This window comes from Gadus morhua, chromosome 3 (genome assembly GCF_902167405.1).
Source record: "Gadus morhua chromosome 3, gadMor3.0, whole genome shotgun sequence".
Classification (NCBI taxonomy): Eukaryota; Metazoa; Chordata; class Actinopteri; order Gadiformes; family Gadidae; genus Gadus; species Gadus morhua.
The window spans coordinates 30,650,052-30,671,851 of NC_044050.1; the positions used below are offsets into that span (position 1 = coordinate 30,650,052).

General features: G+C 55.4%; 1 protein-coding gene and 1 long non-coding RNA gene across 10 annotated transcripts; one reads left to right on the forward strand and one right to left on the reverse strand.

Moving 5' to 3' along the window:
• Positions 1–61: 61 nt before the first annotated feature.
• Positions 62–21,788, reverse strand: rfx1b (regulatory factor X, 1b (influences HLA class II expression)). 8 transcript variants are annotated; one of them, XM_030351272.1, is made up of 18 exons: positions 21,640–21,788; positions 20,035–20,385; positions 13,995–14,089; positions 13,801–13,887; positions 13,470–13,540; positions 12,553–12,799; positions 8,834–9,015; positions 7,983–8,102; positions 7,273–7,391; positions 5,454–5,572; positions 5,265–5,368; positions 4,445–4,596; positions 4,226–4,323; positions 3,419–3,568; positions 3,006–3,217; positions 2,175–2,328; positions 1,632–1,677; positions 62–1,513 (listed from the first exon to the last, which is right to left on the reverse strand). In XM_030351272.1, the coding sequence occupies exons 2-18, from the start codon at positions 20,357–20,359 to the stop codon at positions 1,362–1,364; spliced, it is 2,433 nt and encodes an 810-aa protein (XP_030207132.1). In that variant the 5' UTR covers positions 20,360–20,385; positions 21,640–21,788; the 3' UTR covers positions 62–1,361. The 8 variants fall into 8 exon arrangements, with proteins under 8 accessions (XP_030207132.1, XP_030207129.1, XP_030207130.1 ...); XM_030351269.1 differs by having other exon boundaries at positions 62–1,516; XM_030351270.1 differs by having other exon boundaries at positions 13,801–13,890.
• LOC115540197 (uncharacterized) lies at positions 9,824–12,090 on the forward strand. Of its 2 annotated transcripts, XR_003976132.1 has the most exons (6): positions 9,824–9,864; positions 10,083–10,162; positions 10,762–10,843; positions 11,062–11,098; positions 11,640–11,719; positions 11,998–12,090. It is a non-coding gene; the product is annotated as an uncharacterized LOC115540197 (long non-coding RNA). The 2 variants fall into 2 exon arrangements; XR_003976133.1 differs by lacking the exons at positions 11,640–11,719; positions 11,998–12,090 and adding an exon at positions 11,289–11,335 and having other exon boundaries at positions 11,062–11,141.
• Positions 21,789–21,800: the final 12 nt, after the last annotated feature.

Below are 21,800 nucleotides of genomic sequence, written 5' to 3' on the forward strand. Positions count from 1 at the left end.
ATACTCTTAAAGGACGCATCAATAATTAAGATTCTCACAAGAGTTCACCACCACCGTACAATCCAGTTTCACCTTGTAATTTATTGAGTACATCATGGGAATAGTACTTCAGGTAACAAAAACATGCAAAACAGGTCAGTATTTACTTGCCTTATCAAATGATTGTTTTATCTCAACAGTTACAAATTTAGGGGTGATGTATCACTTTGTTTTTGTTTGTTTTACAAAAGGTCAAAGGATTTGAATGAACATGTAATTAGGAATATGAATGATAAGCAGTCTGTAGACTCCCATGGGTCTCTTATCGTTCTGCATTTGTACAAAATATAGCAAACCTTTAGAAAAACTAAAAAGACTTGACAGCAATAGCGTTTCCTAAAGGACTTCACATAGTTCTCTGAAAATTGACATAATCTACACCTTCAGTGTCGGTATATAAGTATTTAAATACACAGAAAGATCCCTAAAGAGGCTCCCTGTTGAGATGTGACATCAAAGTAGGCACTGGGGTTGCCATGGAAACCGGTTGCGTTCCTTGGTTGCACTGGCCCCGCGACCCAATCCGTGTTGAGTGAGGATGACCCTTAGGAGTCGTTAGCGACTACAACGGCAGAATCCATTAAAGCAAAGGATCATTTATTTCTCGTGATACAATATCTCCACATTAAAAATCTCTTTAAAAAGGCACATTTAAAAGGCCATTTGTTATTTGGCCAAATTATTACAAAATAAAAGAATCCATAAAATAATTGATTTGCACTTGAGGTGTTAATATTGTTATGGCGACGCTGAGAAGTCAGTAAAACAAGCAACGACCGCTGTCCAGTCTCAGGGCGGTAGGCACTGCTCAGAGGCAATGAATCATTCAAGGTACGTTCTGTCCTATTGGCTCATCGTCTCCATGACGACGAGCGGGTCTCGGATAAAGCTATCGGACCCGGAGTCACAGGAAGGCACAGGGAGCGACACACACGATACACGCAGAGGCAGGGGACCATGGCAACACGATACAGGCAGAGGCAGGGTACCATGGCAACACAGGGCAGAGGCAGGGGACCATGGCAACACGATATAGGCAGGGGACCATGGCAACACACGATACAGGCAGGGGACCATGGCAACACACGATACAGGGAGGGGACCATGGCAACACACGATACAGGCAGAGGCAGGGGACCATGGCAACACAGGGCAGAGGCAGGGGGACCATGGTAACGCAGGACCATTCAATCAGAACCTCCCATCTTCAGAAAACACCAGACACATTCAGCGAAGAAACACTCAGTACACCCTGAGAAGGCCCTGCAGCGGGGGGGGGTATGTGGACTATAGCAAGCGATGCACAACGTGTGTGTGTGGTCTCAGTCTGAGGGGAACAGGCCCCCCCTGGACATCTTGGGCGGGGGCTCCATGACCTCCTCCTTCCCGGGGGGCAGGGGGGCGGAGCCTGAGTGCAGCAGGAGCTCGCCGCCACCGTCCTCCTCACTCTCCTCATCCTCATCCTCCTCTTCCTCTTCTTGAGGGAGAACGACAACAAGGTCAAGAGAGCGAGCGAGAGAGAGAGAGAGAGAGAGAGAGACAGAGAGAGGAAGCCTTGACCGTCAGCAGAGAGGAGGGACAGGAGGTCTTACCTTTCTCTATGTCCAGGGAGCTGCGGCCCTTAGCACTGCTGGCAAACTGAGGAGAGAGAGAGAGAGAGAGAGAGAGAGAGAGAGAGAGAGAGAGAGAGAGAGAGAGAGAGAGAGAGAGAGAGAGAGAGAGAGAGAGAGAGAGAGAGAGAGAGAGAGAGAGAGAGAGAGAGAGAGAGAGAGAGAGAGAGAGTCACAACCACCACCTCCTGAAGTAGAGCTCAGTTTGATGAGTGAGTGTCTGTCTGTCTGTCTGTATCTGTCTGTCTGTCTGTGCGAATCTGTCTGTCTGTCTGTGCGAATCTGTCTGTCTGTCTGTGCGAATCTGTCTGTCTGTCTGTGCGAATCTGTCTGTCTGTCTGTGCGAATCTGTCTGTCTGTCTGTGCGAATCTGTCTGTCTCTCTGTGCGAATCTGTCTGTCTGTATGTGCGAATCTGTCTGTCTGTATGTGCGAATCTGTCTGTCTGTATGTGCGAATCTGTCTGTCTGTCTGTCTGTCTGTCTGTCTGTCTGTCTGTCTGTCTGTCTGTCTGTCGGTCGGTCACCTCTCCCATGATGGCGATGGGCGTCTGTCCGCGGGCCCCGGCCACGCGGTGCTCCACCAGGTAGTACATGTACTCATCATACAGCAGACGGATCAGGTGGAAGGACCCGAAGGACGCAGCGGAGCGCAGGGTCAGGTCTCTGATCACCATGGAGCTGAGAGGAAGAGGAGGAAGAGGAGGAAGAGGAGGAGCAGGAGGAGCAGGAGGGAGGAGGAGGAGGAGGGGGAGGAGTAAGAGCAGGAGGAGGAGCAGGAGGGAGGAGGAGGGGGAGGGGGAGGAGGAGGAGGGGGAGGGGGAGGAGGAGGGGGAGGAGGAGACCTTATTCCATGTAGCAGTATTCAGTCTGATCTACTGTTTGTCCTAACCCCTTATAGTTACATACTAATAGCCTGGTCTACTTGTAGAAGGACCAGTTGAGGTCCTATCTACTTGTAGAGGGAGTAGTGGAGGTCCTCTCTTCTTGTAGACTGGTCTACTTGTAGAAGGACCAGTTGAGGTCCTATCTACTTGTAGAGGGAGTAGTGGAGGTCCTCTTTACTTGTAGAGGGACCAGTTGAGGTCCTATCTACTTGTAGACTGGTCTACTTGTAGAGGGACCAGTTGAGGTCCTATCTACTTGTAGAGGGAGTAGTGGAGGTCCTCTCTACTTGTAGAGGGACCAGTTGAGGTCCTATCTACTTGTAGCCTGGTCTACTTGTAGAAGAACCAGTTGAGGTCCTCTCTACTTGTAGAGGGACCAGTTGAGGTCCTATCTACTTGTAGACTGGTCTACTTGTAGAGGGACCAGTTGAGGTCCTATCTACTTGTAGACTGGTCTACCTGTAGCCCCACCTGTAGAAGGACCAGTTGAGCAGGAAGAGCTTGGCGGCCTTGGGCAGGGCAGCGGGGTTGAGGTGGAAGGGCTTCAGCACGCGGGTCACCACGCCATCCAGCCAGGCGGCCCACTGCTCCAGGGAGCTCTGCTGCTGCAGGGTGCTCTTGAAGTCCTGCTCCAGCCTCTGGACCAGGTCCTCCTCACAGCGGCACACCCAGGAGGCCTGCTCCTGGGGGGGGGGGGGGGTCAGAGGTCAGCTACCAACGCCCAGGAGGCCTGCTCCTGGGGGGGGGGGGGGGGGTCAGAGGTCAGCTAGCAACGCCCAGGAGGCCTGCTCATGGGGGGGGGGGGGGGGGGGGGGGGTCTGAGGTCAGCTACCAACGCCCAGGAGGCCTGCTCCTGGGGGGGGGGGGGGGGGCCGGGGACAGACCTGGACGTTGGTGAAGTCCACGCGGTTGAGGTCCGAGAGCATCTGGGTGATCTGGGCGGAGTTCTGCAGCACAGCGCGCGCGGCCTGCGCCAGGTGGTTCAGGCTGGTGTAGCGACGCAGTGTCTGGGAGAAGGCACACACACACGCCACCTGGTGGAGGGAGGGGGAAGCACAGCCATGAGGAGGAGGAGGAGGCAGCACAGCCGTGAGGAGAAGAAGAAGAAGAAGAAGAAGAAGAAGAACCAGAGCAAGAAGAAGAACCAGAACAAGAAGAAGAAGAAGAAAAGAAGAACAAGAACAACCAGAACAAGAACCAGAACCAGAACCAGAACCAGAACCAGAACAAGAACCAGAACCAGAAGAAGAAGAAGAAGAAGAAGAAGAAGAAGAAGAAGAAGAAGAAGAAGAACCAGAAGAAGAAGAAGAAGAACCAGAAGAAGAAGAAGAAGAAGAAGAAGAAGAAGAAGAACCAGAGCAAGAAGAAGAACCAGAACAAGAAGAAGAAGAAGAAGAAAAGAAGAACAAGAACAACCAGAACAAGAACCAGAACCAGAACCAGAACCAGAACCAGAACAAGAACCAGAACCAGAACCAGAAGAAGAAGAAGAACTCGAAGAAGAAGAAGAAGAAGAAGAAGAACCAGAAGAAGAAGAAGAAGAACCAGAAGAAGAAGAAGAAGAAGAAGAAGAAGAACCAGAAGAAGAAGAAGAAGAAGAAGAAGAAGAAGAAGAAGAAGAAGAAGAAGAAGCAGAAGCAGAAGCAGAAGGAGGTGTGAGCTTCAGATGGTGGCCGTGGTGCAGGTCTCACCTTGATGCGGACCATGTCCTCGGGGACGTTCATCATGGCGTTGGTCAGCCAGCTCTCCAGACCCTTGGCAAAGTTCCTGATGGCCTGGGTCAGGGCACCTGGGGGGGGGGGGGGGGGGGGGGGGGGGGGGGGGGGGGGGGGGGGGGGGGGGGGGAGCATGAGGGCGTGTGGGTGATGGAGCCTGTTTCCTTTGGTCCAGAGAGGAGGAGTAGGACTTACTGGGGATGGGCCTCAGCACCTCTGGGATCAGGACCTCCACCAGCGTCTGGTACAGCACGTTGTCACAGTCTTTGGTCCAGTTCAGCACCGGCTCAAACTTACACAGCACCACCAGGCAGGCTTTGGGGAGACGCTTCTCGGACTCGTTGTGCCTGAAGAGGCCGCCGTGTGGGGTCACATGTTAAGAGAGTTAGCCTGTCTGGAGGCGGGGGGTCGGCACGAAGCCGTTCTGTTGGCTTTGTCTCACCAAAATTGTACCGGGGGCAAAAAAGTTAGCGCCTACGCAATCCGCGTCGAAACATTACGTCATCGATCAACGCAATCGTCCGTTGCCAGGCAGGTTTCAAAAAACATTTGCGCTCATCAAGACGAAATAACATAATACAGATAACACTGGTTTTTACTTTATATTTGTATTGTATTGAATTTAGCTAGTAAACTGAGAGTTTCAAGTGTATCGTAGTTTATATTTGTATTATATTTAATTGTTTAATCGAATTTAGCTAGTAAACTGAGTGTTTAAAGTGTATCGTAGTCTAGCTAGCTTGTATACATTTAATTTAGATAATAGACGTCATCGTTCGACGCGATCGTCCATTGCCAGGCAACGTTCGACGCGATCATCAGTTGCCAGTCAGGTTTGTAATGTCTCGACGTGGATTACGTAGGCGGTACAATTTTGGCCCCCGGTACAATTTTGGTGTGACAGCTTCATTGGTTTAGTTCATGTTCGACAGGGTACAATGAGGGTACCATGAGGGTACAATGAGGGAAACCTTTCAGATAAAGGTTGAATGAATAAGTAATGCGTGTGCCTCACAGGCTCAGGGACTGCGGCTCGTTGCTCAGGCTGAACCTCCAGAAGGATTTCCACAGCGTCTCCACCAGGATGAACTGCAGGTTGATCATGACGTCCAGGATGGCCTACAGGCAGGGAGCAGAGCCGGGTTCAGACCTATTGGTACCCGCTACGGTCTCTGCGTCCACACGGGTCCTCAGTGGGGCTCACCTCACAGTGCTCCCGGTACAGGCTCTGGAAGGCCTTGATGTGCTCCAGCTGGACCCCCTCAGGCAGCCCGTAGCCCCCAAGGTCCACCTCCCCGAGGCTGGGCAGCTGGCGGGAGGAATCTGAGGAGGAGAGGGATACGACTGTCACTGAGTGTAACTGTTACCGAGCAGAACATCAGTCACTGAGTGTAACTGTTACCGGGCAGAACACCAGCCGCTGAGTGTAACTGTTACCGGGCAGAACATCAGCCACAGAGTGTTACTGTTACCGGGCAGAACATCAGCCACTGAGTGTTACTGTTACCGGGCAGAACATCAGCCACTGAGTGTAACTGTTACCGGGCAGAACATCAGCCACTGAGTGTTACTGTTACCGGGCAGAACATCAGCCACTGAGTGTTACTGTTACCGGGCAGAACATCAGCCACTGAGTGTTACTGTTACCGGGCAGAACATCAGCCACTGAGTGTTACTGTTACCGGGCAGAACATCAGCCACTGAGGCCCCGTCCACACGAAGCTGATTTCATGGCGAAACCGCAAAGGTCTTGTACGGTTCGGCCTTCCGTCCACACAAAGCCGGCGAATCCGCTGACCGAAACCGCAAACTTCTGAAACCACCCTGAGGTGGTTTCAAATCTACCCGGTTTCGTTTTGGATTCGTGTGGACGCCTGAAACCAACTGAAACCGTAAACCATGACGTCATCGCCCCACCCCTCGACCCTCTAGCCAATGACTGTTAAGCCCGCGGAGTCTCAGAACTCACAACAACAAAGATTTCTGTAGCAGAAGCAGCGCCCCTTATGGGCCTGGAATGGGTACTACAGCGTTTCTACCGATCTACCCGGTTTCGCTTGACTCCGTCTTTACGGAGATACTCCGAAACCGGATAGATCGAAACCGGAACGGTTTCGCCTGTTTCGGCTTCGTGTGGACGGGGCCTGAGTGTTACTGTTACCGGGCAGGACATCAGCCACTGAGTGTAACTGTTATCGGGCAGAACGTCAGTCACTGAGTGTAACTGTTACCGGGCAGAACATCAGCCACTGAGTGTTACTGTTACCGGGCAGAACGTCAGTCACTGAGTGTTACTGTTACCGGGCGGGCAGAACATCAGCCACTGAGTGTTACTGTTACCGGGCAGGACATCAGCCACTGAGTGTAACTGTTACCAGGCAGAACATCAGCCACTGAGTGTTACTGTTACCGGGCAGAACATCAGCCACTGAGTGTGACTGTTACCGGGCAGAACATCAGCCACTGAGTGTTACTGTTACCGGGCAGAACGTCAGTCACTGAGTGTTACTGTTACCGGGCGGGCAGAACATCAGCCACTGAGTGTTACTGTTACCGGGCAGGACATCAGCCACTGAGTGTAACTGTTACCAGGCAGAACATCAGCCACTGAGTGTTACTGTTACCGGGCAGAACATCAGCCACTGAGTGTGACTGTTACCGGGCAGAACATCAGCCACTGAGTGTTACTGTTACCGGGCAGAACGTCAGTCACTGAGTGTTACTGTTACCGGGCAGAACATCAGTCACTGAGTGTTACTGTTACCGGGCGGGCAGAACATCAGCAAATTAGTGTTACTGTTACCGGGCGGGCAGAACATCAGCCACTGAGTGTTACTGTTACACCACATTGTACCACACATACACTCAGGCCTGTGGTCGTTACACAGCTCAATCGGAAATGTTTTATCACCGTTGGAGTCTTAGATCTTTAGATCTATAATCAGAAAAGAAGTACACCCAGATGTGTGTGAGTGTATGTTTGTGTGTGTGTGCTTGTACATGCGTGTGTGCGTGTCCCTTACCCAGGAACTGTTGGTACTGCTGCACCTGGGATGAGATGTCCCCAAGGCCGGCCGTCTGAAGACCCGCCCCCCCCGACAGCCCATTGGTGAAGCCCTCCGCCTTCTGCACCGGCTTGGTCCTATTGGAGCAGAGCAGCCAGGGATCAGCGTGAGGGGGGGGCTCTACCTGGGGGGTCTCTACCTGGGGGGTCTCTACCTGTGGGGGGTCTCCCTGTGGGGGGTCTCCCTGAGGGGGGTCTACCTGGGGGGTCTCTACCTGTGGGGGGTCTACCTGTGGGGGGGGGTCTACCTGTGGGGGGTCTCCCAGTGGGGGGGTCTACCTGTGGGGGGTCTACCTGTGGGGGGTCTACATGTGGGGGGTCTCCCAGTGGGGGGGGTCTACCTGTGGGGGGTATACCTGTGGGGGGGGTCTCTACCTGTGGGGGTCTCTACCTGTCGGGGGGGGGGTCTACCTGTGGGGGGGGGTCTACCTGTGGGGGTCTCTACCTGTGGGGGGTCTACCTGTGGGGGGGGGTCTCTACCTGTGGGGGGGGGGTCTACCAGTGGGGGGGGTCTACCTGTGGGGGGGGTCTCTACCTGTGGGGGGTCTACCTGTGGGGGTCTCTACCTGTGGGGGGTATACCTGTGGGGGGGGTCTCTACCTGTGGGGGGTCTACCTGTGGGGGGGGGTCTCTACCTGTGGGGGGTCTACCTGTGGGGGGGGTCTCTACCTGTGCTTCTGGCTGAACGGCTGCTGCCTCATGGCCAGGTGCTGCTGCTCGTCCATCAGCCTCAGCAGCGGGGAGCCGGACTTGATACGCAGGCCGTAGTAGTGGTACTTAGAGTTACCCCTGGAGACGCACACACACACACACACACACACACACACACACACACACACACACACACACACACACACACACACACACACACACACACACACACACACACACACACACACACACAAACTCTGTCAGTCCTCGGCCCCCCAGACGTTGCCGCGTGTCTGGGTGTCTGACCTGGTCCCCAGCCTATACCCCCTGGGGGTCTGTGTCTGACCCCTGGGGGTCTGTCCCCTGGGGGTCTCTGTGTCTGTGGCGGTCTACCTGGGGGTCTCTGTGTCTGTGTGGCGTTCTACCTGGGGGTCTCTGTGTCTGTGTGGCGGTCTACCTGGGGGTCTCTGTGTCTGTGTGGTGGTCTACCTGGGGGTCTCTGTGTGGCGTTCTACCTGGGGGTCTCTGTGTCTGTGTGGCGGTCTACCTGGGGGTCTCTGTGTCTGTGGTGGTCTACCTGGGGGTCTCTGTGTCTGTGTGGTGGTCTACCTGGGGGTCTCTGTGTGGCGGTCTACCTGGGGGTCTCTGTGTCTGTCCCTGGGGGTCTCTGTGTCGGTGTGTCTGTCCCTGGGGGTCTCTGTGTCTGTGTGGCGGTCTACCTGGGGGTCTCTGTGTCTGTGTGGCGGTCTACCTGGGGGTCTCTGTGTGGCGGTCTACCTGGGGGTCTCTGTGTCTGTGTGTCTGTCCCTGGGGGTCTCTGTGTCTGTGTGACTGTCCCTGGGGGTCTCTGTGTCTGTGTGGCGTTCTACCTGGTGCCCAGCCTGCGTGTCCTCAGGCCCATGAACACAGAGCGGATCAGCTTCCCGAAGGAGGCGGCGTTGACGGGCTCCAGCTTGTGCTCCTGGCAGTGCAGCAGGTAGTGGCAGTACAGGGTGCAGCGCGGAAGGCTCACCCCCTCCGCCCCCTCGTAGTTCTCACACAGCCACTGCACCTGGGGGGGGGGGGGGGGGCATACGGTCAAGGCTGGGACCACCCCCTGCACCCCCTCTGGTCATAGCTGCCTATGAAGGGCTCGGCCTCAGTCTCTTAATGACCCGATTGGCCCCACCTGAGTACGGGGCCGGGGTTATATCGGCAGGTTCCACTCTCCTTCAGTGGCCACTCTATCGCTTCACCCTTTGGGGTCAGGAGGGAGGCTCTGAAGACGCTCTAGCCCACCAGCCGCCATCATCCCCTCACCCTGTTCTAGCAGAGGCTGTCACAGACACTGAGCTCCGGTAGGTCTCCAGAGGCTGTTACAGACACTGAGCTCCGGTAGGTCTCCAGGTCCTCTAGACAGAGGCTGTCACAGACACTGAGCTCCGGTAGGTCTCCAGAGGCTGTCACAGACACTGAGCTCCGGTAGGTCTCCAGGTCCTCTAGACCAGAGGCTGTTACAGACACTGAGCTCCGGTAGGTCTCCAGAGGCTGTTACAGACACTGAGCTCCGGTAGGTCTCCAGGTCCTCTAGACCAGAGGCTGTTACAGACACTGAGCTCCGGTAGGTCTCCAGGTCCTCTAGACCAGAGGCTGTCACAGACACTGAGCTCCGGTAGGTCTCCAGGTCCTCTAGACCAGAGGCTGTTACAGGACACTGAGCTCCGGTAGGTCTCCAGAGGCTGTCACAGACACTGAGCTCCGGTAGGTCTCCAGAGGCTGTCACAGACACTGAGCTCCGGTAGGTCTCCAGAGGCTGTCACAGACACTGAGCTCCGGTAGGTCTCCAGAGGCTGTCACAGACACTGAGCTCCGGTAGGTCTCCAGAGGCTGTCACAGACACTGAGCTCCGGTAGGTCTCCAGGTCCTCTAGACCAGAGGCTGTCACAGACACTGAGCTCCGGTAGGGCTCCAGGTCCTCTAGACCAGAGGCTGTTACAGACACTGAGCTCCGGTAGGTCTCCAAGTCCTCTAGAACAGAGGCTGTTACAGACACTGAGCTCCGGTAGGTCTCCAGGTCCTCTAGACCAGAGGCTGTCACAGACACTGAGCTCCGGTAGGTCTCCAGGTCCTCTAGACCAGAGGCTGTCACAGACACTGAGCTCCGGTAGGTCTCCAGGTCCGCTAGACCAGAGGCTGTCACAGACACTGAGCTCCGGTAGGTCTCCAGGTACTCTAGACCAGAGGCTGTTACAGACACTGAGCTCCGGTAGGTCTCCAAGTCCTCTAGAACAGAGGCTGTTACAGACACTGAGCTCCGGTAGGTCTCCTCTAGACCAGAGGCTGTTACAGACACTGAGCTCCGGTAGGTCTCCAGAGGCTGTCACAGACACTGAGCTCCGGTAGGTCTCCAGGTCCTCTAGACCAGAGGCTGTCACAGACACTGAGCTCCGGTAGGTCTCCAGGTCCTCTAGACCAGAGGCTGTCACAGACACTGAGCTCCGGTAGGTCTCCAGGTCCTCTAGACCAGAGGCTGTCACAGACACTGAGCTCCGGTAGGTCTCCAGGTCCTCTAGACCAGAGGCTGTCACAGACACTGAGCTCCGGTAGGTCTCCAGAGGCTGTCACAGACACTGAGCTCCGGTAGGTCTCCAGGTCCTCTAGACCAGAGGCTGTTACAGACACTGAGCTCCGGTAGGTCTCCAGGTCCTCTAGACCAGAGGCTGTTACAGACACTGAGCTCCGGTAGGTCTCCAGGTCCTCTAGACCAGAGGCTGCCGGTAGGTCTCCAGAGGCTGTTACAGACACTGAGCTCCGGTAGGTCTCCAGAGGCTGTCACAGACACTGAGCTCCGGTAGGTCTCCAGAGGCTGTCACAGACACTGAGCTCCGGTAGGTCTCCAGGTCCTCTAGACCAGAGGCTGTCACAGACACTGAGCTCCGGTAGGGCTCCAGGTCCTCTAGACCAGAGGCTGTTACAGACACTGAGCTCCGGTAGGTCTCCAAGTCCTCTAGAACAGAGGCTGTTACAGACACTGAGCTCCGGTAGGTCTCCAGGTCCTCTAGACCAGAGGCTGTCACAGACACTGAGCTCCGGTAGGTCTCCAGGTCCTCTAGACCAGAGGCTGTCACAGACACTGAGCTCCGGTAGGTCTCCAGGTCCGCTAGACCAGAGGCTGTCACAGACACTGAGCTCCGGTAGGTCTCCAGGTACTCTAGACCAGAGGCTGTTACAGACACTGAGCTCCGGTAGGTCTCCAAGTCCTCTAGAACAGAGGCTGTTACAGACACTGAGCTCCGGTAGGTCTCCTCTAGACCAGAGGCTGTTACAGACACTGAGCTCCGGTAGGTCTCCAGAGGCTGTCACAGACACTGAGCTCCGGTAGGTCTCCAGGTCCTCTAGACCAGAGGCTGTCACAGACACTGAGCTCCGGTAGGTCTCCAGGTCCTCTAGACCAGAGGCTGTCACAGACACTGAGCTCCGGTAGGTCTCCAGGTCCTCTAGACCAGAGGCTGTCACAGACACTGAGCTCCGGTAGGTCTCCAGGTCCTCTAGACCAGAGGCTGTCACAGACACTGAGCTCCGGTAGGTCTCCAGGTCCTCTAGACCAGAGGCTGTTACAGACACTGAGCTCCGGTAGGTCTCCAGGTCCTCTAGACCAGAGGCTGTCACAGACACTGAGCTCCGGTAGGTCTCCAGGTCCTCTAGACCAGAGGCTGTTACAGACACTGAGCTCCGGTAGGTCTCCAGAGGCTGTTACAGACACTGAGCTCCGGTAGGTCTCCAGGTCCTCTAGACCAGAGGCTGTTACAGACACTGAGCTCCGGTAGGTCTCCAGGTCCTCTAGACCAGAGGCTGTCACAGACACTGAGCTCCGGTAGGTCTCCAGAGGCTGTTACAGACACTGAGCTCCGGTAGGTCTCCAGGTCCTCTAGACCAGAGGCTGTTACAGACACTGAGCTCCGGTAGGTCTCCAGAGGCTGTTACAGACACTGAGCTCCGGTAGGTCTCTAGGTCCTCTAGACCAGAGGCTGTTACAGACAGTGAGCTCCGGTAGGTCTCCAGGTCCTCTAGACCAGAGGCTGTTACAGACACTGAGCTCCGGTAGGTCTCCAGAGGCTGTTACAGACACTGAGCTCCGGTAGGTCTCCAGGTCCTCTAGACCAGAGGCTGTTACAGACACTGAGCTCCGGTAGGCCTCCAGGTCCTCTAGACCAGAGGCTGTCATAGACACTGAGCTCCGGTAGGTCTCCATGGGCTGTTACAGACACTGAGCTCCGGTAGGTCTCCAGAGGCTGTTACAGACACTGAGCTCCGGTAGGTCTCCAGGTCCTCTAGACCAGAGGCTGTTACAGACACTGAGCTCCGGTAGGTCTCCAGGTCCTCTAGACCAGAGGCTGTCACAGACACTGAGCTCCGGTAGGGCTCCAGGTCCTCTAGACCAGAGGCTGTTACAGACACTGAGCTCCGGTAGGTCTCCAGGTCCTCTAGACCAGAGGCTGTTACAGACACTGAGCTCCGGTAGGGCTCCAGGTCCTCTAGACCAGAGGCTGTTACAGACACTGAGCTCCGGTAGGTCTCCAGGTCCTCTAGACCAGAGGCTGTTACTCACCGTGGCGGGCGGCGCCCGTGAGTTGGTGTTTCCGTATCCCTGCGCTCCGCCCAGCCCGCCCCCCCCCCCGGCCAGGACGTAGTTCCCCTGGAGGAGGTAGCCTCCGCCTCCCGTCCCCATGGTAACGGGTTGCGCGCCCACGGACTCAGAGACGTCCGACTCAGAGGAGGGCGGGGCGTCGTAGTAGGACGAGGCGGTGGGCGGAGTCTGGGAGTACAGGGGCGAGTAAGGGTAGCCCCCTGACCGTCTGGAGAGGGAGAGAGACAGACAGAGACAGAGACAGACAGACAGAGACAGACAGAGACAGAGAGACAGAGACAGACAGAGACAGAGACAGAGAGAGACAGAGACAGAGAGACAGAGACAGACAGAGACAGAGACAGAGACAGAGAGAGACAGAGACAGAGAGAGAGACAGAGACAGAGACAGACAGAGACACAGACAGAGAGAGAGACAGAGACAGACAGAGACAGACAGAGACACAGACAGAGAGAGAGACAGAGACAGACAGAGACAGAGAGAGACAGAGACAGAGAGAGACAGAGACAGAGACGAGACGAGAGAGACAGAGACGGAGACGGAGAGGGAGAGGGAGAGAGAGAGACAGAGACAGAGATAGACAGAGACACAGACAGAGACAGAGACAGAGAGAGAGAGAGACAGAGACAGAGGGAGAGGGAGAGGGAGAGAGAGAGACAGAGACAGAGAGAGAGAGAGAGACAGAGACAGAGAGAGAGAGAGAGAGACAGAGACAGAGACAGACAGAGACAGACAGAGAGAGACAGAGACAGACAGTGAGAGACAGAGAGAGACAGACAGACAGACAGACAGCTTTAGTTTGAGGATCTCACGATGTGTGTACTGGGTAAGGCCTTGGTTGGAGTACGTAGGAGGCGAGATGGGGGCAGGCTACTCACACAGTGGGGGTGGAGGTGTAGCTGGAGTCCCCGTCCACATAGTGGACCTGGCCTGAGTACACAGGGTCCACCTGAAACACACATTAAGACCTTCAGTAGCCCAGTAACCCTAACCTGCTCTGAACTGTGCACCCTATTCATCACTCCAGAATATAACGGCTGGTACCACTTCTTATAAGAATAACAGCCTTTTCAAATGTGTTCAGAGTTGACCCTGAATGACATCAGCCACTAGAAGGCTTCCTCTGTTGTTACCTCTTGGTTAAGGTGAACCTTTTCCATGCTGTTGTTATTTCTTTGTTAAGGTGAACCGTGTCTATGCTGTTGTTACCTCTTGGTTAAGGTGAACCGTCTGTATGCTGTTCAGGTGAGCTGCACTCCTCTTAGAGTTCTGAGCGACCGCCTGCAGCACTGACCTCTGCTGGTGACAGAGGATATTGCATCGTTAATGAGAGCGTACATAATGAAACATGTGCTACACTGTGAGCCACAGAGAGAGAATGTGTCTTTGAGTTGTTTCTTTACCTGCGACGTCGTCTGCACCTGTTGGACCACCTGGGTGGGGACCCCAGCGGGGGGGCTGGACTCTGACACGCTGTCATTGGATTGGACGGAGCCCTCTGAGTCAAACACAAAGAAACACACGATGAGGCCTCGGTCATCAGAGCACACTCCTACCAGAGACCGGCCACGTACTTACGGTAAACGCCGTCCAGATCACAGTAAACCCCGTTAAAGAACATGGCACCGAACGGGGATGTGTTGGGAGTGCCAGAGGGACTCGGGGTGATCCTGCTCTGCAGGCTCTCCTTATATCCTGCGCTGGGCGAGGGGCCTTGGACAGCTAATCTCCCCCAATGGAAGAGTGATCCTCCATCAGGTAAACACACAGATCAGATGAGAGGAGGAGGGAGATAAGGCATGGAGGCATGGAGGCATGGGGAGGGTGGAGGAGGATGGGGGGGCCAGGTGACAGGCCTCCATCCTGATGGGGGGGGGGGGGGGGGGGGCAGGTGAGACAGACTTCCACCCTGATGGGGCTAGGTGAGACAGACCTCCACCCTGATGGGGCTAGGTGAGACCGACCTCCACCCTGATGGGGGGGGGGCAGGTGAGACCGACCTCCACCCTGATGGGGGGGCCAGGTGAGACAGACCTCCACCCTGATGGGGCTAGGTGAGACCGACCTCCACCCTGATGGGGGGGGGGCAGGTGAGACAGACCTCCACCCTGATGGGTGGGGGCCAGGTTAGACAGACCTCCACCCTGATGGGGGGGGCCAGGTGAGACAGACCTCCACCCTGATTGGGGGGCCAGGTGAGACAGACCTCCACCCTGATGGGGCTAGGTGAGACCGACCTCCACCCTGATGGGGGGGGGGCAGGTGAGACAGACCTCCACCCTGATGGGGGGGCCAGGTGAGACAGACCTCCACCCTGATGGGGCTAGGTGAGACCGACCTCCACCCTGATGGGGGGGGGGGGGCAGGTGAGACAGACCTCCACCCTGGTGGGGGGGGGGCCAGGTGAGACAGACCTCCACCCTGATGGGGGGGGCCAGGTGAGACAGACCTCCACCCTGATGGGGGGGCCAGGTGAGACAGACCTCCACCCTGATGGGGGGGGGGGGCAGGTGAGACAGACCTCCACCCTGATGGGGGGGCCAGGTGAGACAGACCTCCACCCTGATGGGGGGGGGGGGGGGGGGGGGCAGGTGACAGACCTCCACCCTGATGGGGGTCCAGGTGAGACAGACCTCCACCCAGATGGGGGGGGGGGGGCAGGTGACAGACCTCCACCCTGATGGGGGGGGGGGGGGCAGGTGACAGACCTCCACCCTGATGGGGGTCCAGGTGAGACAGACCTCCACCCAGATGGGGGGGCCAGGTGACAGACCTCCACCCTGATGGGGGTCCAGGTGAGACAGACCTCCACCCCGATGGGGGGGGGGGGGGGCAGGTGACAGACCTCCACCCTGATGGGGGGGGGGGGCAGGTGACAGACCTCCACCCTGATGGGGGTCCAGGTGAGACAGACCTCCACCCAGATGGGGGGGGGGGGGGGCAGGTGACAGACCTCCACCCTGATGGGGGTCCAGGTGAGACAGACCTCCACCCAGATGGGGGGGCCAGGTGACAGACCTCCACCCTGATGGGGTTCCAGGTGAGACAGACCTCCACCCAGATGGGGGGGGGGGGGCAGGTGACAGACCTCCACCCTGATGGGGGGGGGGGGGCAGGTGACAGACCTCCACCCTGATGGGGGTCCAGGTGAGACAGACCTCCACCCAGATGGGGGGGCCAGGTGACAGACCTCCACCCTGATGGGGGTCCAGGTGAGACAGACCTCCACCCAGATGGGGGGGGGGGGGCAGGTGACAGACCTCCACCCTGATGGGGGGGGGGGGGGGGGCAGGTGACAGACCTCCACCCTGATGGGGGTCCAGGTGAGACAGACCTCCACCCAGATGGGGGGGCCAGGTGACAGACCTCCACCCTGATGGGGGGGGCCAGGTGACAGACCTCCACCCTGATGGGGGGGGCAGGTGAGACCGACCTCCACTCGGTCTCCCCGCCCCCTCCTAGTGCTGCAGGATCTTCCCTGGATGGCCGCTGCCTCAGATCTCATGTTTTATTATCGAACCTTTATCCGTCCAGCACAGGGGCTGTGAGGGGCAGTACCATCCACAACAACATGGTCCTTTGGGTGGTTTGTGGTACTGGTCTACCAGACGTGTCCACAACATGGCAGAGACCAACTCCTGTCTGAACATTGATTCCCTTTGTAATTACCAGCCACTCCATCTCTGTGATCATAGCCACTGGTCCTGGTCCTGTTCCTGTTGCTGTTACAGCCGTCCTTCACAGCAGGACGGTGGTTCCTGTTCCTGTTGCTGTAACAGCCGTCCTTCACAGCAGGACGGTGGTTCCTGTTGCTGTTACAGCCGTCCTTCACAGCAGGATGGTGGTTCCTGTTCCTGTTACAGCCGTCCTTCACAGCAGGACGGTGGTTCCTGTTGCTGTTACAGCCGTCCTTCACAGCAGGACGGTGGTTCCTGTTGCTGTTACAGCCGTCCTTCACAGCAGGACGGTGGTTCCTGTTGCTGTCACAGCCGTCCTTCACAGCAGGACGGTGGTTCCTGTTGCTGTCACAGCCGTCCTTCACAGCAGGACGGTGGTTCCTGTTGCTGTTACAGCCGTCCTTCACAGCAGGACGCTGGTTCCTGTCCCTGTTACAGCCGTCCTTCACAGCAGGACGGTGGTTCCTGTTCCTGTTACAGCCGTCCTTCACAGCAGGACGGTGGTTCCTGTTGCTGTTACAGCCGTCCTTCACAGCAGGATGGTGGTTCCTGTTCCTGTTACAGCCGTCCTTCACAGCAGGACGGTGGTTCCTGTTGCTGTCACATCCGTCCTTCACAGCAGGACGGTGGTTCCTGTTCCTGTTACAGCCGTCCTTCACAGCAGGACGGTGGTTCCTGTTGCTGTCACAGCCGTCCTTCACAGCAGGACGGTGGTTCCTGTTGCTGTTACAGCCGTCCTTCACAGCAGGATGGTGGTTCCTGTTCCTGTTACAGCCGTCCTTCACAGCAGGACGGTGGTTCCTGTTGCTGTTACAGCCGTCCTTCACAGCAGGACGTTGGTTCTTCAGCCCGCCGCACAGCGGCTCTGAGGCGCCACCGTGCTCATTCCACGAGTGTCGATTGGCCAATAGGAAGCCGTGGGGACGAGGGATCAACCCATAAACCCATATCGGTCGAACCCTAGTTGTGCTACGTGTTGAAAGAAGCAGATCAACAAACTTAGTCGGTATAGGCTACCTAACGCTACACCAGTTGTTTTGTGATAACAATGATAGTCACATTAATTCATAGTTACCTTATGTACTGTCGGGCCCTTTGTTTACGGTTTACTCACTTTACTCCCATTATTTACTGTCATTGCCGTCTTTTTGCATTGTGGAATTATTCATCTAGTGCATCAACAATCTCCATATGCACAGGACCTTGTATCAAGCCGGGATGTACAACAGCTTTAGAACAGTGCCTGTATGACAGTGGGGCGGTGGGGGCTAGGGAGTAGGACAGTGGGGCGGTGGGGGCTAGGGAGTAGGACAGTGGGGCGGTGGGGGCTAGGGAGTGGGACAGTGGGGCGGTGGGGGCTAGGGAGTAGGACAGTGGGGCGGTGGGGGCTAGGGAGTAGGACAGTGGGCGGTGGGGGCTAGGGAGTAGGACAGTGGGGCGGTGGGGGCTAGGGAGTAGGACAGTGGCCTGAAGGCGTTCTTTTTGCAGCGCTGCCGGTGTGGGTTGGGCTTTAGCGAGCTGGCTTCAGGAAGTTCCCTTTCCCCATCACTGAGAACTCATTTGACTTCTCGGTAATCTTGATGCATGTGAGATGTAACATTACTGTAGAATAAGATAAACCCTTGTGGTCCACCGACATTGATTGATGGAGCATCGCAACAACAAATACACCGTTCATGGTATACATTTTGGCCGGTCTGTTGAGAGCCCAGGTTACTGTCGTCTATGTAGAGATGTAAATAAGCCATGATTTCTTTTCAACTCCCCCGTCGTTCACAAACAGGCGGTTGGCGAGGCATTGACATACGGCTGGCTCTGGTTGAAGGGCCTGTTGACTCCGGCCCTGACACAAGCTTGCTTCCGTAACAGTCCCCGTCTCTCTCCCTCCAGAAGTGTCAAACAAAATAAATGGCTGCCAATAACACACCCTGAGGGGGTGAGATAATAAAAACATGTGGGCTGATTTACATCTGGACGTGGGCCTCAACAGAGAGATCCTTTAAGTCCTCAGGCTGCGGCTGAAGTTAAGATTTCTGGCCCCGAATGGTCTTGCGTCAGACAGTCAAATTCACTGAGTGAGTCAGTCTCTCTCCCTCTCCCTCTCCCTCTCCCTCTCCCTCTCCCTCTCCCTCTCTCTCTCTCTCTCTCTCTCTCTCTCTCTCTCTCTCTCTCTCTCTCTCTCTCTCTCTCTCTCTCTCTCTCTCTCTCTCTCTCTCTGGGTGAAAGTGCATAGGTGTTACTTCATACTAGCCTGAAAAAAAAAAAAAAAAAAAAAACTCCATTAATAGCCCAGCCCAAAATAAACATTCAGAATACGAGCACGGGGCGAATCACATTCATGCCCACCGTCTCATGACCTGCTGACCAACAGCACTAATCAATGGTCAAGAAATAGAGACATAAATAGAATTCAATGACTGACTTACTATAGAAATCACAAACGTGTCGGCAGGCCGTCCATGTTGCCTGCGGCAAAACGTCAAAGAAACGATAACAGTAACATGAACTGCTGCAGGATAAGGGGATAGTTCATGCCATAACATTTGTTGTCTGTGTTCTTCTACATAGAGAACCCTCTCTTCTCTTAAGACATCAGCAGGAGATCACTGCCTTTCCCCGCTGGCCCTCATTAGCTGCTCTGCCTCCTAGCAACCGGCCTCATTAGGCTATTCTCAGAATGCATTCCCTTCCCCACCAGGACACACCAGTCCAGTAGTGAGTCCTACAGCATCCAGGGCCATCCATCCATGTTAATGCTGTCAGAACCAGATGATATTACAGCGCATCTCTCCTGCACTGGTTACGCTTTGAAAAGATGTCCCCTTTCAGTGGCTCTGAGCCCCAGAGGAGGAGGAGGAGGAAGAAGAAGAGGAGGAGGAGGAGGAGGAGGAGGAGGAGGAGGAGGAGGAGGAGGAGGAGGAAGAAGAAGAGGAGGAGGTGGAGGAGGAGGAGGAAGAAGAGGAAGAGGAGGTAGAAGAGGAAGAGGAGGAGGAGGAGGAGGAGGAGGGGGAGGAAGAGGAGGAGGGGGAGGAAGGGGAGGAGGAGGAGGAAGAAGAAGAGGAGGAGGAGGTGGAGGAGGAGGAGGAGGAGGAAGAAGAAGAGGAGGAGGAGGTGGAGGAGGAGGAGGAAAAAGAGGAGGAGGTAGAAGAGGAAGAGGAGGAGGGGGAGGAAGAGGAGGAGGAGGAGGGGGAGGAAGAGGAGGAGGGGGAGGAAGGGGAGGAAGAGGAGGAGGAGGGGGAGGAAGAGGAGGGGGAGGAAGAGGAGGAGGAGGAGGAGGAAGAAGAAGAGGAGGAGGAGGAGGAGGAGGAGGTGGAGGAAGAAGAGGAGGAGGAGGAGGAGGTGGGGGAGGAAGAGGAGGAGGGGGAGGAAGAGGAGGAAGAGGAGGAGGAGGAGGAGGAGGAAGAGGAGGAGGAGGTGGGGGAGGAAGAGGAGGAGGAGGTGGGGGAGGAAGAGGAGGAGGAGGAGGAAGAAGAGGAAGAGGAAGAGGAGGAGGAGGAGGAGGAAGAGGAGGAGGGGGGAGGAAGAGGAGCAGGAGGAAGAGGGGGAGGAGGAGCAGGGAGGGGAGCTGCTCTGAGAGTCAGGCCCTTGGAGCCGTCGGTCATTGAGGAGCAGACTGGAGATGACAGCTATATTCTGTCACACGTTGGACGATTCAAGGTCTCGTGTGTCTGTGCGTGCGTGTCTGTGGGTGTGCGTGTGTCTGTGCGTGCGTGCGTGTCTGTGTGCGTGTGTCTGTGCGTGCGTGTGTGTGTTCCATCCCCCTCACCTGTGACGGTCACGATAATGTACTGAGGGGAGCTCTGCCCGTTGCTCTTCTGGACCTCGGTGGCGCTGTACTGCTGCGTGGCGCCGGGGAGCAGCACGGCCTTCTGGGACATGGTGGCGGTGACCTGGGCACAAAGGGCTTCCTGTCTTGATTTGGACGCGGCTGCTGATTGGTTAGATGTCGTAATAGCGACAGAAGTTGGCGAAATCTCAGACAGGAAGTGTGCGGGCTTCGAAGCCGAGGGCGCGGCGGCGGCAGGCATCGCCATGGTTACTGTGTTGCCCTGCTGAGACTGAAGGTCCTCAGAGTATCCGGAAGTTGCCATGGCAACTGGCGATCGGAGACACTGAACTGGCAAAGAGATAACAGACGACGCTCAATGACAGAAAATATTGAAAACAGTGAATGAGCAAAGAATAAAAGAGCCATATTCGGTCTGATGTGTATGAAATGTTAATAACTCATAAACTACAATAGTGAAATGTTATAACGTGATTACACTTGATGACTAACCATAAGCATTAACGAGAAGTGAAAGAAGAGCAGTAATCGGATACCCTGTCAATCACTCTGATGCCCCTCCCACAGTGGGAGTGGCAGCTGCACTCAGAGCTAACAGCATCAGACCTGTCAATCACTCTGATGCCCCTCCCACAGTATAACAAGCTAACGCCATCAGACGTGTCGATCACTCTGAAGCCCCTCCCACAGTACAAGGCAAACCTCGTGTGTTCCAGATGCCTCGGACACCAGCCTTCATTTCCTGTCTCGTAGCACTTATAGCATTCCCATTCGTCTTTTTGATATGTCATTGACTCTTAGTTTTTTATGTTAGCTACATTAACCCCTTTAGCAACTCAGCTCAAAAACAAACAACATAACTTTAACTTTATATTGCACGCACAGCAAGACCATGCAATGCATAAATTGGTGACTGGAATAAAGTAGCAATGTAAACAAGTGTGTAAGAGCATTTAAAATGCCTCCGTGAAATGCCGCAAGAAAGCTGGCAGATTTCTCCACTTGAAACTCGGAAGGCTGGTGTCCGAGTCATCTGGAACACACCATCGGACCACTTTGTGTATCCACTGGGTCAACCTCCATGTCAAGTCCCGAAACTTTGTGTTAAGTTACTCAAAATAAACATTCAATTTGAATGTCCGCCAGTCAGCACATTCTCGACCACTTCGGTGTCATTGTGTGTTAGCACGTCTAAGATGATAAACATGTTAGACGTGTTTAACATGTGACTGTGAGCTGTTCTGCTAGCCTGGGAGCTAGTGGGCAGTCAACAAGTCAGGAGACCCGCTGGTCCTTAAGTTAACACTCAGCTACTCTTCTGCCTCCTCGTACTGCAGTATTCAAACAAGCACCAACACACCTCTGCTCATACACATATCCTGTAAAACTATTTTAAAAACATTGTTCGATCTCCATAACGATCTGAGGTAAGAGGAGTAAGATTCCCCCCTCCGCCATTTTGTCTCCTATCGGGTTGACATGACAACACTCCGTCAGCCGCGCGCTACCGCGACACTGAAACACCCGGGAACGCGCTTTGTACTCATTAAGATAAGAAATTGAAATGAATCATGTTTAAGTTACCCCAGTGTTGTACTTGGATTGTCCGAAAAGTTGTTCCTTAGAGATTTGGACAGTTGTTGATTGTCGTTGCTTAGTGGTCGTCGCCAGGACTACCGTGACTATGGCGCCTGTCTTCACCGGGGCAACTGTTGCTACCCACCGGGGTCCGCCCCCTCCCGGGC

Excerpts from the sequence above, each read along its gene's own strand:
- rfx1b (XM_030351268.1), bottom strand. The coding sequence starts at position 20,359 with ATGGCAACTTCCGGATACTCTGAGGACCTTCAGTCTCAGCAGGGCAAC. Across the intron at positions 8,103-8,833 it reads ACACGCAGGCTGGGCACCAG|GGGTAACTCTAAGTACCACT; the intron begins GTAGAACGCCAC and ends GTGCGTCTCCAG. Across the intron at positions 7,392-7,982 it reads CCGTTCAGCCAGAAGCACAG|GACCAAGCCGGTGCAGAAGG; the intron begins GTAGAGACCCCC and ends CTGCTCCAATAG.